The following is a 17,175-nucleotide window of genomic DNA, read 5'->3' on the forward strand; positions in this document are numbered from 1 at the left end:
ATCTCCAGGTATTAAGAACTTTAACGTGCTTTCTTTCTTTCCAAACAGCTTTTTAATGAAATGATACAAGAAAATGGCTATAATTTTGATAGATCATCCTCTACATTTAGTGGCATAAAAGAACTTGCTCGACGTTTTGCTTTAACTTTTGGACTTGATCAGTTGAAAACAAGAGAAGCCATTGCCATGCTACACAAGTAATTTCCAGATATTTTATTCAGCTCTCATATTTTTTAGTCATGAAACTTTTTTTTTTTTTTTTAAATCTAGCACTTTCATTTGGAATAACTAAATTAAATTTATGCTTTATTCTAAATCTCTACCCTATCTCCTTTCTTAATTTTAAAGAACCAGTTACAGTGCTATATCAATTAACAAATGAGTTGGGCCAGGCTTGGTGTTCATGCCTGTAATCCCAGCACTTTGGGAGGCTGAGGCAGGCGGATCACTTGAGGCCAGTAGTTTGAGAATAGCCTGGCCAACATGGTGAAACCTGTCTCTAGTAAAAATAGAAAAATTAGCTGGGAGTGGTGGTGTGCACCTCTAGTCCCAGCTACTCGGGTGTGAGAATGGCTCAAATCTTGGAGGCAGAGGTTGCAGTGAGCCGAAATTGCGCCACTACACTCCAGCCTGGGTGACAGAGCACGAGTCTGTCTCAAAAACAACAGCAAAATGAGTTAGGATTAAAACTCCGTTTATAAACCTTTGTTTAAATTTAAACCATACAAAGTCTATAAATTATGTGAATCAAAGCAGCATAAATTTATCAAGCATTACACATCTTTTATCAACTTTTGTCATGATCTCATTGTCAGATAGAGAAATCTTTGAGGTTTGATTCCTTTGTCTCAAGTTTTTTCTTTGGTTCTGCACTCTTATTTTGTAGTGACCTTTTCCCATTTTTTGATCCACAGCCTTCTTTCCATCTGCATATTTTGTTCCCCTTATCAAAATTGGAAGTCATTTTATTTTATACTGGGCATGTAATTTAGTGATCAATTGCACTTTTAAAGTATGGATACATTTTAGACCTTTAACATAACCAACATTTGTGTATTAAAACCCTTTATCTGTTACCTGTGGGTTAAAGAACCTTGCTTTTGGAGTCTTGGACTCTCCTTCATCCTCTTGCTCATTTAGTTATAAAAGTGTTAACTGTCTCTTTGAGGAAAATTTGCTGCTCTTGTTTAAGTTTTGCTTATACTCCCTCAACTTAATTATTATTATTTTGTTTTTTGTAGAGACAGGGTCTCACCATGTTCACCAGGCTGGTCTTGAACCCCTGGCCTCAAGAGATCCTCCCACTTAAGCCACCGAAAGCATTAGGATTATAGGCATGAACCACCACACCTGGCTTCCTCCCTCAACAACTTTCACTTTGTTCTAAAACTGAAGTTTATTTTTATGCCTGTTAATCCATTAGATGGTAATTGTACATAATATTTAAGGACTACCTATATATTATTTTCAGAAATAATGTCTTTTTTTCATGTAATATCCTTCCTTCGTTTCCTCCTTGATTCTATCTGGATTGTTTTTTACTCAGTTATATATTTGATAGAGTTATAATGTTGGGTTGTTATTTTGATGAATAGAGGTATTTATCGTCACATAAATGTAGTTAAAATGGGCCTTACATGGAGTTTAATTTTAAACTTTACTCTTGAATTGTTCATTACAGATATTTGTGAATTTTTTTTTAACGTTCTATATGTTAGAGTAGGTCTCCTTTATGTCTTGAAAAATACAGATAATGTATTGATCATTATGTGAGAGAATTTATGTTATTTTCTATGGAAAAAGGTACCGATTAAAGAATGTAGATATACCAGACCATGTTCAGACTGAAAGCTAAGTGGTGTGTGTGTGTGTGTGTGTATATTGTTTTAAAGAAAGTAACAGTCACATAAAATGTTAATATATCTGCACTCTTTACAACCTCCTTGTTTTCTGTTCCTCAAATTAAAAGCTTGGCAAAGGAAGTAGCTAGTGAAATTTTCTAAGTTATTGACTTTTTTATTATAGTCCCTCAAATGTTTATTTCAATTATTTCTTTTTTCTTTGCAGAGATGGCATAGAATTTGCTTTTAAAGAGCCTAATCCGCAAGGGGAGAGCCATCCACCTTTAAATTTGGCATTTCTTGATATTCTGAGTGAATTTTCTTCTAAACTACTCCGACAAGACAAAAGAACAGTGTATGTATTTGCTGGAAATGTCCTATTTAATTTCATTTTGGGATTCTTAAGGGCAATTGTTATACTTGGTTTCTCTCCTTTCTACTCACACACAGAATTGTAGGATTGCATTAATACACGAAAAAGTTTATACTTCAGCAACTTTATAATTTAAGGATTATAACTATGTTTTATGCATAATAAATACTCTATTTTAATATTGTGAGTTTTCCTCCAGTATAGTTGTAGCTTTTGAGGTATAATTTGAATACTTTATGTATTATTTAAGGGACTGGACTCACTATGTTGCCCAGACTGGCTTTGAACTCCTGGGCTTAAGTGATTTTCCTGCCTTAATCTGAGTAGCTGGGGCTATAGGCATGAACCACTGTGCCTGGCTGCTTTTTGTGTTCTTATTTGCATTTGTGCCTTAACCCAACTAAGGAGGGAGCGTTTGAAAAACAATAATAAAGGCAATCCATCAGGAACATCCTTTAATTCTCAAACAGGGCACTTTTCTGGTTTAGTCTCCTATAATGGTGACTTATAAAAGAGCTCCCAAAATGGATTTAAATTCTCAAAAATCTTCTACCTTTCCTCATGGCTTTGAGGTGTAAAAGGGCAGAAGCATATGGATACCTCATATTATAAATAATCTTGTCTGAAAACCCGCTAGTATTTTGCTTTTAAAGACTATAGACTTTATATGAAATTCTAAAGCAGACAAAACTAATGTATGGTGATAAAAATTACAGTAATGGTTACTTCTAGTATTGGAGAGTTTGAATGGGAACACTAGGGTACTAGAGTTCTGTACCTTTTTTTTTTCGAAACGAAGTTTAGCTCTGTCCCTCAGGCACCATCTCGGCCCACTGCAAACTCTGCCTCCCGGGTTCAAGAGATTCTCCTGCCTTAGCCTCCTGTGTAACTGGGATTACAGGCATGCACCACCATGCCTGGCTAATTTTGTATTTTTAGTAGAGACAGGGTTTCACCATGTTGGCCAGGCTAGTCTCGAACTCCTGACCTCAGGTGATCTGCCCACCTTGACCTCGCAAAGTGCTGGGATTACAGACGTGAACCACCATGCCCTGCCAAGTTCTGTATCTTGTTAGGCATGTGGGTCACACAGGTCTATATTCAGTTGTAAAACTGATACAACAGTGGTCTTAGTTTTATGTGTTCTATTATATATAAATTTATCTCAGTTAAAATTGCATAAGCAGTATTAAATAAAAATTAAAACAATGAAATACCATTTCTCACTTAGCACATTAGGAAAAATTAAGAAGTCTGATAGTGTCAAATAAATATTGCCAAGGATGTGAGGCAGCAGAGCCTTTTATACATTGTTGATGGCAGTACAAGACCATTTTGTGGAGCTTTTTGGCAATGCCTAGTAAAGTTTAAGATTCTCTCTACCTCATGATCCAGTAATTTCATTCATAAGTAGATACCCCACAGAGACTCCTGAATACATGCACAATGAGGCTAATAAAAGAATGATGGCTGTTGGATTGTTTGAAATAGTGGAAAACTCAAAACAAAACAACCTAAACATCCATCAACTGAAAATGGATCAATAGATTTATATATAATGGAATACCATACAATAGTAAAAATGGCTAGATTTCGTTGAGTACAAAGAGCAAAATACAAAACTGTTCTATGATGTTTACAGACAACTATGTATTGAACATATAAAATGTGCTTGGGGGTGATAAATAGTGGTAACCTCTGGGCACGAGGAGGAAGCAAAATGGGGATAGCTTTAGTGCAGGCTACTTATCTGTAATGTCCTATTTAGGTATGTGGTGGGTACATAATTGTAAATCTCTCTGCCAGTGAGTATATTTTGGCTCAAGCTTTGCATCTTGTTGCAGACTTAACAGTTTTTGGAGTGGTAGTCAGTTCACAGGCCACACTTGGAGGGGTACTGTACTACTATATATGACTGAAGTGTATTGTAATACAGAAAGACATACTGGGAGTTGGGTGCGGTGGCTCACACCTGTCATCCCAGCATTTTGGGAGGTCATGGCGGGCAGAGAGTTCGAGAGCGATCTGGCCAACATGGTGAAACCCTGTCTCTACAAAAAGTGCAAAAATTAGGCGTGGTGGTGTGCACCTGTAATCCAAGCTACTCAGGAGGCTGAGGCAGGAGAATCGCTTGAACCTGGGAGATGGAGTTGCAGTGAGCCGAAACGGCACCACTGCACTCCAGCCTCGATAACAGAGTGAGACTATGTCTCAAAAAAAAAAAAAAAGAAAAAAGAAAAATGCATACTGAGCAGCTAACAAAGCAGTATGCTTCGTAACTGATGTCTCCTATTCTCTTTAATGCTGTTCACACTAGTAAATCTGAATTGATAGAAATCAGTCATTACAATGACAGCAAATATTTTAGTTGCACTTTACAGTTAATTGACAAATAATTGTCTTTATTTGAAGCATAATTTAGCCTTATTGAACTCTTGGTGTCAGAGCCTTGGACTTGAATCATGGTTATGCTGCCTCTACTCATTTTTATTACTGTGGGATTACTTCTTAATTTTTATTATCCTTTCTTTCATCACCTGTAAAATTGGGAAAACATTCTCCTCATAGAATTGTAAGAATAGTTAAGGAACCTGAGGAAAAAAAATACCTAGCACATAGTCGTCACATGAACGTTAGTTGAATTTTGATTGCAAAATTACATATAAGCCTTGAGATACTTGGATCCAGGGGTAGATTTATGATTTCCACCAGGCTGAAACTTTTTTGCAGGTAGGAATCATATCATATCCATCTTTGTATCTATTCGTAGTGCCTGGGATGTAATAGGTACTCAGCAAATGTTAAACTGAATGCTCTGAATTATTTCATTTGATGTGAAAATCTTGGCAGAGACAACATTGTTCATTAGGCTGAGTTTGAGTAGTGAAGTAATATGCCCATGCTCACACAACTAGGAGTTAATGTAACCTGCAGATTTCTGTATCGAAGCTAACAGTTTCGATTTCTTTTCAAGGTATGTTTACTTGGAAAAGTTCATGACCTTTCAGATGTCACTACGAAGAGAGGATGTGTGGCTTCCACTGATGTCTTACCGAAATTCTTTGCTAGCTGGTGGTGATGATGACACCATGTCAGTCATTAGTGGAATCAGCAGCCGGGGGTCAACTGTGCGGAGTAAAAAATCAAAACCATCTACAGGAAAACGGAAAGTGGTTGAAGGCATGCAGCTTTCACTCAGTAAGGATATGATTTGTTTTCTTTATATTTATCCCTCATATTTACCAACTGAATTGTCATTAAGGTTCAACTTATTTTTTATTTGAGATGTGTTCAGTAATAGCTTACAAAATGTGTTCGTTATGTGTAAATGTGCTGTTGTATGCATTTTAGATACATAAACTCAGTTCTCACAATGTTTTGGGTACATCTTCATTTTTCAGATGACAGTACTTGGCACAGAAAGGTTAAGTAACATACTCATGTCACACAGTTAGTAAGTAGGAGAGCCATGCAGTTTCACTCTAGAGTGCCTGCTTTTTAAAATCTGTGCCACACTGTATGCATAGGGAAATGGACTCAGTATTATGGAGCTAGTTATTACCCAAGAGATCAGATCATCTAGTTAAAGTGGAACAACAGATTTAGAGAGGTTGCAACTTCTGAATTTCTATGAAGAGGCCATTAATCATGAAGAACTTCATAGAAATAGAGTGCTATCATATTAGAGGTAGGAATGCATTATGGTGCTTGAAACTCTTAGACTCCTAGCACTCCAGAGTTGGTTCAAAATGGGCCTGGGGACTTTTTTTCTTAGGAATTATTAAACAAATTAGCTTAGCTGTCAACATTTGTCCCAGTTATTATTGTTGAATAGCAAACTACCTCAAAACTTAAGACATAGCCAGGACCATGGTGTCTGGTACCTCAGCTAGGAAGGCTCAAAGGCTGGTGGCTGAAATCATACGGAGGCATCTTCACTTACATATCTGATGCTGGCTGTCACTTGGGACCTCAGCTGTACTATCTGCCAGGACACCTACCTGTGACTTCTCCATGTCAGCATATCACTAGGCTCCAAGAGCAAGTGTCCCAAAAGACCAGAAGTGGAAGCTGCCAATTTCTTAAGGCCTGGGCCCAAAAACTGGCATAGTGTAATTTCTGCCATATTCTATTTGCCAAGCAATCACAGAGATTCTAGGGGAGAGGACATAATTCTCCACCTCTTAATGTGAGAAATGTCAAAGAATTTTGGGGCCATATTTTTAAATTGCCACATAACTCATCAGCTTTCATTTATCATCAAGTGCTTAATGTTTAAAACTTGATTGTCCTATGAATTTTAGTATCTTTTGTCCAGTAGTATAAAGGCATAACCTTATATTTCTAACTTGTACAATTTTACACTGGTTAGTTATATAGTCCCAACATCATAGTTAATAGGGAAATCTCTTTTATTAACCTGGACCAGTTAAAGTAGTTAGGGCCCATGGTTTATAAGTTAAAAGAAACTTTTCTGTTTTTTAAAAACAATGTTATCAAATTAAAAGATGGTGTTTTCTCATATCACTAAATTTTTGAAAGTTTTTATCATTTGAGCTAGTTGTTAATAGTTATAGATGTGTGCTGGGCCATCAAATCTCTCTCTTTTTTAGACATCATGGAAACACATGAATGGGTATTCATATTACAGAAATCTCTCTCTCTTTTTTTTTTAAGACCTCATGGAAACAGATATGAATTGGTATTTATATTACATTTTACAAATAGATTATTAAACCAGATACTTCAGTTTTTACAGGAAGAGTCAATGCTCTCATTCAGGTTTTTGGGGAGAACCATAGAAATTGAGGCGTTAATAAGTTAAGGAAGTTTGAATACGGATAAGTTTGCCAAGTCAATGCAGTTTTGAAGACAATATTGGAGCCTGAATGCAGTAGAACTTAAAGGCTGATATAATTATATTGCAAAATGTGGAGTTTATGTTTAATCTATTATTAGAGTATTAGCTATTCATGCATTTTCTTTCCACTCTTATCCCTTAAAACCTTACACACATTTGCAAATATGCATAATCTTTTTTATGTTTTTGATGGAGTTTTACTCTTGTTGCCCAGGCTGGAGTGCAATGGTGTGATGTTGGCTCACCGCAACCTCCCCCTCGCTTGATCAAGTGATTCTCCTGCCTTAGCCTCCCAAGTAGCTGGGATTACAGGCGCCTGCCACTGCGCCTAATTTTTGTATTTTTAGTAGAGATGGGGTTTCACCATCTTTGCCAGGCTCAAACTCCTGACCTTATGATCCACCTGTCTCAGCCTCCCAAAGTACTGGGATTACAGGCGTGAGCCACTACACCTGGCCTCATATGTATAATCTTCTAATGAAATAGTTTTCTTCTAAATTCACAACCACAAAGTGCTATTAATTTTTTTCTCCCAAGTCAGTGATTTTAAAAATTGCTATTAATTCAGTAACAATTGTACACAAATTTGACTAATTATGGCAACATTTACAGACATTTGAAAAAAGTAGCTTTTGCAGGTGTGAAACCTTTTTTCTTTTTAGTCCAGTGCTTAATATTCATATAGATTTGTGGCCCCCTTGCAGTTGCTCTTACTACCTGCTCAGCGGTCTGCATCCAATAGATTGGGAACCAGTCTCCTATTACTTCCATCCCTGTTACCATGTCTCACTCACCTAGGCCACACAATTAGCCTCCTAACTGGTCTGTTTGTTCACCAGTATTCTGTTTTTAAGTTTACTCCCCACACTGCCACCACATTGACTAAAACATATAACTCACCAAATTACTTCCCTGCCTTAAAACCTTAACAGCAGTTCCTTGTTACATTAGCAGAGCTCACAAGATTTTCCACAATTTGATTCCTGCTTCTTTATCTAGCCTTGTCTTTTACTACTCTTTCAATCTTTGTGCCCCAGGAGTAGCAAACTGTTAGTTTTGAACCATACGAAATTGCCCTTTTTGTAGGTCAAATATTAGCAGATTAATAGGGTTCAGTCGACTGGGTGCAATGTCTCACACTTGTAATCCCAGCACTTTAGGAGGCCAAGGCAGGCAGATCACTTGAGGCCAGGAATTCAAGACCAGCCTGGCCAACATGGTGAAACCCTGTCTGTACTAAAAATACAAAAATTAGCCAGACATGGTAACACATTCCTGTAATCTCAGCTACTTGGGAGGCTGAGGCAGGGGAATTGCTTGAACCCAGGAGGTGGAGGTTGCGGTGAGCCGAGAATTGCCTTAGTTCTTGCTTTATGTTCTTCTCCCTGCCTAGAATAAAAAGCCTTCCTAGCCCAGCTGATACCTACTCTAGTTAGAAGTTGCTTCTGGATAGTTGGCTCTGACCCCTTTCACTGCCCCCATTCCCCTTATGCTTCCCTCTCTCCTTGCATTTGCCACATTGTATTTTAATTGCCTAGTTGTTCTGTGTCTACAACTAGACTCTAAGGCCAGGTCAGGGACTGCCCCTTACATAGGTTTGTGTCCCCCTATTCCTATGACTTGCGTGTGGAAAGCAACAGATGTTTATTGACCTGAACAGGTTGTATTAGACACCTGAATAGTCAAAATTAGTGACTAAACCTCGTCGTTAATTTTCTTTTCCAGCTGAAGAAAGTAGTAGTAGTGATAGTATGTGGTTAAGCAGAGAACAAACACTGCACACCCCTGTTATGATGCAGACACCACAACTCACCTCCACTATTATGAGAGAGCCCAAAAGATTACGGCCTGAGGATAGCTTCATGAGTGTTTATCCAATGCAGACTGAACATCATCAAACACCTCTTGATTATAAGTAAGTACATTTGATCATTTTCTGTACTATAACTTTATTAATTACATAGAAAAAGTTAAGTTAAAAGAAGAATAAAATTCTCCTTGAAGCACGCAGGTAACATGGATGTTAGCTCAAAGACAACAAGAGGAAGCAAGGCAACAGCAGGAGAGAGCAGCAATGAGCTATGTTAAACTGCGAACTAATCTTCAGCATGCCATGTAAGTGAGAGTGCCTTATTGTCTGAGTCTAGGAAGTTCACTAATTCATTTTAACATTTTAATGTGTGCCTTATCTAAAAATTTCAGCAAACTCTCTAGAGTAACTTGAGCTGAAATAATCAAGGAACTAAAAATTGGTCTTTCCAACAGAAAAACAAAATATTTTAATTAAAATACTACCCAGTTAGCCAAAGGACCAATCTTAGGTTGATCTGTTGGAAAAGTTTAAATATCAATCCTTGTTTATTTTGGTACACAGCATTAAAAATACAGTTCTGTTACATCCTAATTGATTTTCCCAACCTAGTTCAGGCCCTCATCTCTCACCTGAACTATTATATTAGCTTTCTAACTGGTTTTCTTCCCTCAAATCTCCCATTTATCTTCTCACCAAACCTCTCCCTTCACCCCCCACTCCATCATTCACACTACCATCAAGAATTACTATTCTAGAATAAAAATCTTACCATGTAACTCTTACTTAAAACCTTTCTGTGACTCCCCATTGCCTGCTGGATAAACTCCAAACTTCCTTAGCTCATGGCATGCAAGATGTTTCAAAATATGGCCGATGGCCCCTGCCACATTTTAGTATGATTTCGTATTCCCTGGCAGCTGGTAAAATCATCATAAAAGAACAAGCTCAGGTGTCACTTTAACTGAAGCTTTGGTCATCTATGCTTCCATAACACTATGTATATCCATATTTCTTATAGCACTTGCCACGTTGTACTGTAAATATTTGTTTATGAGTTTGTCCCGTTTGTCTAGACTGTGAGCTCCTCAAGGGCAGGGACCACATTCATTGCCTGTCAGTGCTTGACACATAAAAGGTGCTAAGTAAATGTTCATTGAATTGAATAAATGTTCAATGCTAAAAAAAATTGAAGTTTATCTTTTAAATACTTTGCTTTTACTGGATTATGTATGATAACTTTATAAATCTTTATAAAATCTTCATTAGCTTTGGCTCTAAAATAAATGGCAGACAAGCAGTCTTTAGATAATTTTTTTAAATGTCTTGATTAGTATACAGGGAAAAGTGTGATGATTATGATTAAGTTTTTGAGTTTGAAAACATTGTATTTATAATGTGCTATATGTTTTACTGATAGTAGTTGTTACCCTCTTCTTTTTTTAATTCATATTTTGTTCTGTTTTGTTGGTTTTTAGATGTTAAGAATTTTACCTGTTTTTCTTACAAAATGATCATTTACTATGAGTGGTGGCCTGCATAAATTCACTTTAGTTATTATAAGTTCTTATTTTATGCTGGATCCTACAACTAATTTCTTGGCTTCCAACTTGTCACCAGTCCATATATTCCAGAATTCTGCCATGCAATCATTTGGTCTGTATCTCTCCCCATAAAACATTATACCAGTTCCTAAGATCCTATATAATAGCATGTTACTACTGAGTACCATTTTAATTCCCAATTATAGTTAACCGCCCCCCGCCTCCCCCTCCCTCCCCACTGGCAACTACAAGAAATTCTCTCAGTTAAATAACTATTACCAGAAGATTCTTTGGTGATTGTACCATAAGTCATCTATTGCGTGGGACTCTAAAGCATTTTCATCTTACAATGATTTTTCTATAATGGTATCTGCCCTATAAATAAAAATACTTCCAAATTACCTTATTTTTCATAGCTCGTATCACATGTATCTTCCTTGTATTTCAAACAAAATGCAGAACAGCTTTCTGATTTTCTGTCACATGGTTCATACAGCACGTATATTCCCTTCACGGTTGCCTCCACAAAATACAGTAAAATTGTCTTTCTACCTAGAATTGTTAGGAAATAAGGACCATTATAAACATATTTGTCCAGGTAACATGGATCAGACATCATACCTTGTTATCTTTATATCTTTTAAGAACCAGCATAGTATTGTGTAAATTGTAAGCATTCGGTAAATAATTGCTGGGGTTTTGGCAACTTTCTTGACTATGGGGGTGTCTTTGGTTGAGAAAAGAAGGTAATGTTGGCCAAACTGGGGAAAAACAAGTCCTACTCAGTCTCACAATTATGTTGGCTACTTTATGCTGATCTGGGCTACTTTGTGAACTTAATGTATTCCCCATAATTATGTAATAACATATATAACTCTTGGTCTTAGTTTTTCATTTTAAATTTCTATATATGTCTTAGTTTGAGTTTCATAGGGCACACGAATCTAAGTTTCAGCATGAGTGTTCCTCATTTCTTCCTGAGGCAGAATTAATCCCTTATTTTAGTATGTCCTTAGAACATTTGATGCATAGTTTTCTTGTAATTTTTATCACATTTTGTCATAATTAATTGTTTATCTCTGTTTGCCATAGTAGACTGTAAGCTCCTTGAGGGCAGGAATCATGTCTTAGTCTTATTCATCTTTTTTTTTTTTTTTTTTTTTTTAAAAAAACATCTGTAGGACACAGTAGAAGCCTGTCACATAGTGGGCATTGTGTGAGTGAGTGTGCACATGCCTGGTACACATTAGGTACTGAATGAATGAGGGAGTGATAGGTAAAAGTAGCATTATATATTGATGAAAATATGTGTATTCTGAAAATGTCATTTCTTTGGTCTCTGTTTTATGTTTGTTTATTAATTTGTACCCTGCCGACTTTCAAAAAGGATTTGAGGTATCTTGTATGTTCCCATGTGGGAAATTCTCATTGAATCTTGTATATGGCATATCAGAACTATAAAGCTAAATGTACTGAAGTAATGTAGAATAAACATAACTCCTTAGCATTTTTAGACAAGTGAACATTGGGTTTTGACATCATTGATGACATAATGCCTAATCATTCTCCCTGACCTTTAATTCCATCATTTTCCATTATACTTGAATATAGAGAGCCACATACTGCTGCCTATATATTAATAGTCATGACGTGAGTTCAGATCTTGACTTTGTTTTATATTTCTCTAGTCGGCGTGGCACAAGCCTAATGGAAGATGATGAAGAGCCAATTGTTGAAGATGTTATGATGTCCTCAGAAGGGAGGATTGAGGATCTTAATGAGGGAATGGATTTTGACACCATGGATATAGATTTGGTAAGAAACTTCATGATTTCTGTAAGATTTTCAATTTAGATCTTTTGAAAATTATGTTGGATATTTATTAGAGTAGAGAAATACTTACCAAGAGAAATAAGTTTTGCAAAAATATTAAATAAAATAGTTGCCAGGGGTTTTAGATATATGGGAAGGGATTTAGAAGAGAGTAAGGTTGGTGAAGGTGATAGATCCTAGATTAAGATGATAAAAATTGTCTGTTTGCTTCTGATATTAATTTAGGAATATATAGGTTTAAAGGGTATATTTTGATTAATACTAATTTGACTATGAAAGTCAATTGTTATTTAATTATGCATTAAACATGAGTATAAAAGTATACCATTATCAAAACAATGTATTAATACTACTTGTTGAGACAAATTCAATATCAGATAATGAAGTAAAATTATTTAAACTTGAAGGAAGTTAAATACAGGAAGGAGTGTATTTTTTATTAATAATTAAATATGTGATTAGGGTTGATCATACACAAAATGGTTTTACATATTTCATTTTGCTACATATCTCATTCAACTTTGTGAAGTAAGTTGAGATGATTGAGAATATTGAAACTTACTCTCTCCAAAGAGGCAAAACTAGCAAACAGTAAAGTTGATACTTCTAAGTCAAGTCTTATGATTCTTTTTAGTATATTGTGTATTCTTCTTAAAGAAATAATTAAATTTTTAGAATGGTATAAAGGTGCCTCAAAAGGAAAACGGATTTGAGAGAATGATTTTTAAAGTAAAATGAAAAATGAGTTTTCCGGTTTTTGTCTCTCAGGATAATTTTCCATGAGTTTTTTATTTTTTGTTTTATTTTTTATTTTATTTTTTTATTTTGAGACGTAGTCTCACTCTGTCACCCAGACTGGAGTGCAGTGGCGCGATCTCAGCTCACTGCAAGCTCCACCTCCTGGGTTCATGCTGTTCTCCTGCCTCAGCCTCCTGAGTAGCTGGGACTACAGGCGCCCAATTTTTTGTATTTTTAGTAGAGACGGGGTTTCACCGTGTTAGCCAGGATGGTCTCGATCTCCTGACCTCATGATCCGCCCGCCTTGGCCTCCCAAAGTGCTGGGATTACAGGCATGAGCCACCAGGCCCGGCCAATCATTTTCCATGAGTTTTTAAAATACTGTGTCAGGTACACTTGCAATCACATAGGCCATGTGAACACTTAACTTGGATATTTTCAGTTACTATCTGGTTTGTAGATATAGCTAATGTCAACTTATTTCCTTTTTTCCTTTAGCCACCATCAAAGAACAGACGAGAGAGAACAGAACTGAAGCCTGATTTCTTTGATCCAGCTTCAATTATGGATGAATCAGTAGGTTTAATTTAAATGTACCCCAGGATTGCAAAATCAAAAGTATAGGCAGTCTCTCAGTTTGAGGTTGAAAACCTGGGGTAGCATACTGAGAATAGATGAAAACAGTTGGACATGAGAAAAAGAGGCAGGCAGGCAGGATTTCAGTGGGAGGGGAAGAGAGTGATGCAATAGTGGTGACAGATTAGAAAAGTACTTTTGAATCCTGGCTGACTGGGACTTGAATATTAAGGAATTTGGACTGTTCTTCCAGGTTTGTACTGTTCTTCAATGGGTTGCCCATTGAAGGATTTTTAAATAAGGTAATGTCATGATGAGAATTGTGTTTCAGAAAGATTTCCTTGACATTTATGGATGGGACAGGGTGAATGAGGGGCGTAATATAAAGGCATGGTGAAAAATAATGAGAACTTGAACAAAGGCTTTGATAATGAAGAGAAGGTTATTGAGCTGTCTAGGATGAGAGTCAGTTACCACTCCCACCATCCTTAATTGGTTATTATTGGGCTTTGTCAGTTCTTTTTCTTAAATACCTCTTATATCAGTCCCCTGTGCCATATTCTTCTTGACAGTGCCTTGATTCGGGTCCTCCTCAGTTTTCACATGGGCTGTTGCAAAGCCTTTAAGCTGATATTGCAGTTCCCCTGCTCCTTTATACCTCTTGTGGGGTCATATTTCTAAAAATGCAGATGTGATATTCTCACTTACCATTCTTTTATTGATTTTTTTTCCCCCATTGCCATTAGGAAGAAAATTCTAGCTCCTCAGCCTAGCAAACAAAGCCTTTTATGATCTGGTTCCCTTGCCACCTTAACCTTGGCCTTTTCCTTACATGTATTCTATGCTCTAGCCATATCAAATCTTGTAGTTCCTCTCAGATACACTATGCTCTTTCCTGACTCCATAACTTTGTATAAGCTTTTTTTCTGCCAGAAATTCCCCTTTATTTTTCCTCCTAGTAAAGTCTTTATTTGATACTAATTCTGACATTACCTGTGGAATTTTTGCTGACTTCCAGATTTTTTTTTCTCTTCTTCCTTAACTCCTTGTACACACTTTATTGTAATAATTGCCAGACTTGCATAGTGAGATAGGATATTACATGCCCTGGTCCTTCACTACATTGAAATCCCTGAGGCAGTGATGTTATTCATTTTTAGTTCTGCCCAGCACAGTAGATATTTAGTTTTGTCAAATGAATAAATTTGACATCTCCCTTTTTAGTATCTACCCATTTTATGTTCCTCGTTCCTCACAGCTACTGCCTCAAGTGATGGTTATACCATCCTCTAAGGCCTCCCTTCTATGTCCAATTTCTACCATTCCCTCCTTGCCCTCTCCTACCTCATAATCTGCTTTCAGATAGCTTTTAGAACTATTTTGACAAACTAATTCACACTAACATGTTTATTAATAAGGCCAAGGGGCTGGGCTTAGTGGCTCATGCCTGTAATCCCAACACTTTGGGAGGCCAAGGTGGGAGGATTGTTTGAGCCCAAGAGCTTGAGACCAGCTTGGGCAACACAGTGAGGCCCTATCTTTACAAAAACTAAAAAAAAATCAGCTGGGCATGGTGATGCGTACCTGCGGTCCCAGCTACTCAGGAGCGCGAGGTGGGAGGATCGCTTGAGCCCAGGAGGTTGAGGCTGCAGTGAGTTGTGTTTACGATACTGCACTCCAGCCTGGGTGACAGAGCCGAGACCCTGTCTCAAAAAAAAAAAAAAAGGTAGAATCTGCTTCGATTGGTCTTATGTGTGGCCTTAAGATTCTGCATTGCTAACATGCTGTCGGTGCTTCAGGTCTGCAAACCATACTTTGAGTAGCAAGACTTTATAGTACCTAAGTGACCTATCCCACTCATAAGTCTGAAGTTTATGGTTTTCTTGATAATTAATCTAACAGTATGTATCATCTTAGTTTGTTAAACATGAAAGTAGTGATTATGATGAGGGGTAAAGGAATATTTTCAAGCAGGTGTGATGAAATGCATTTATTCAACAATTTATTACATCAGAAGTTGGTGCTGAAGTGAATAAGACACTCTCCCTGTCCTTAAGGAATTCATATTCTAGTGCACCTTGACTATCACTTTGAAATGAAAAGTATGGAAGGTAGTAGCTGAGAGCTTGGGTGACAGACACTATGCTAGGTATGATTTATTTTGATCTTCTCAGCAACCTTGTGAGAAAGGTAATGGGAATTTCCACTTTCATGCTGTAGTAAGCTGAGACTGAAGAAGTGGTTTAGTGACTTTGCTCAGTTATACAGTTAGGAAGTGTACAAGTAGTAATTTGATGCCAGTTCCTTTTGATTTAATAATCTCCTGCTGTCTCTACTGTCGTAATCCCCATTTGGATGAAACACCAACAGAAGTAATTAAGAAATTGAAATGGTTAACTATGATCAAAATTAATATGGGCAGTTAGGATCACCATTTTTTAATGTATTTGTCTAATGTCAGGAGAACTTTTAACATTTGTTTTCTTAGTTACATACTAGATTTGCAAACAGGTGTTCTTCAGATTACTAAAATAATGAAACAGCAGTATTAACTGTGTATCTATTTTTGACATTTAACATTTAGAGAAAAGTAGGGTCCTAATAGTCATTTTTTATTTATGGTGATTTTATAGCGTTCTCGTGTACATTGAATGTTACAGCTGAGAGGCTTTTATTTATTCTTAATTTGATAATAGTTTAGCTGCTTCTGCTACTAAAATTAGGAAAATGAGCACTTGTACTTATAACTGTAGTTTTATAGCATTACCACATGATGGCAGCAGTCACATAACTGAATGCTCAATAATCTTTAAAGGCTTAGGTTTCTTTAGAAGGCTTTGACAATGTAATTTTTTTTTTAAAGTTAATAGTTTATTTTTAAAATATACACTAAACTATATTCCATACTGTCTCAACCATAACTTAAGAAATGGAATAATGGAAAATTTTAAATGTAAAGTTCTGTTTGCCTTTATACAATACCCCACATCTGTTCTTACTGAAGCCCGTAATAACGGGGTCATCAAAACAGTAGCAAAATTGGGATTTAAATTCTTTAATGTCCAGTTCTAAGAAGTGGTAATATAAACACTCTGAACCTATCATTTTGTGTTGCATATACATAAAAATTCTAGATTTATGGTATAGCTGGTTTTATATTTGGACACAAAATTGGTTTATAACATTTTGATAACAGTCGTTTTCTGCCAGAATTGCCAAAATATACTGAAGTTTGATATTTGTACTTCTAAAAATATGTTAAAGTATTTATTAATGTTAACATCAGAAATAGGCAGAGTTTGTGTTGGCACAGAAAAGAGTGTCACTACTCTCATTCCCCTGTGTTGAGATTCTCTTATTAGAATTATTTATAGTATAAAATTGGTAAAGAAGGGCTCCATGTAATGGAACTAATTTAATGTTCTAGTAAGAGAATCTAGTTATAACCTAGTCTGTACAAAACAAAAAGAATCTCAGGGATTTGGGTGCTTTCTAGTCAGGCACTCTGTTTGTAAAGAACTTGAGTTCATCTTCATCCCATACTCTATACTAAATTGCTAATTAAGATTTTATACTTTCATTCATCATCAGACCTTTCC

The 17,175-nt window shown here is 36.4% G+C and overlaps 1 protein-coding gene across 24 annotated transcripts in view; it reads left to right on the forward strand.

Annotated features, from left to right (window-relative positions):
* Positions 1 to 17,175, forward strand: part of STAG2 (STAG2 cohesin complex component) — a 140,013-nt gene that overhangs the window by 119,659 nt on the left and 3,179 nt on the right. For 12 of the 24 annotated variants that reach the window (XM_015128143.3, XM_077988340.1, XM_015128139.3 and 9 more), the window contains 7 exons: positions 49 to 197; positions 2,068 to 2,196; positions 5,189 to 5,412; positions 8,801 to 8,990; positions 9,080 to 9,190; positions 12,118 to 12,244; positions 13,499 to 13,576. In XM_015128143.3, coding sequence (XP_014983629.1) covers positions 49 to 197; positions 2,068 to 2,196; positions 5,189 to 5,412; positions 8,801 to 8,990; positions 9,080 to 9,190; positions 12,118 to 12,244; positions 13,499 to 13,576 — 1,008 coding nt within the window. The remainder of the gene's footprint in view (positions 1 to 48; positions 198 to 2,067; positions 2,197 to 5,188; positions 5,413 to 8,800; positions 8,991 to 9,079; positions 9,191 to 12,117; positions 12,245 to 13,498; positions 13,577 to 17,175) is intronic. The other 12 variants (XM_077988336.1, XM_077988344.1, XM_015128147.3 and 9 more) reach the window with 1 other exon arrangement.

Source organism: Macaca mulatta, chromosome X (genome assembly GCF_049350105.2).
Source record: "Macaca mulatta isolate MMU2019108-1 chromosome X, T2T-MMU8v2.0, whole genome shotgun sequence".
Taxonomy (NCBI): Eukaryota; Metazoa; Chordata; class Mammalia; order Primates; family Cercopithecidae; genus Macaca; species Macaca mulatta.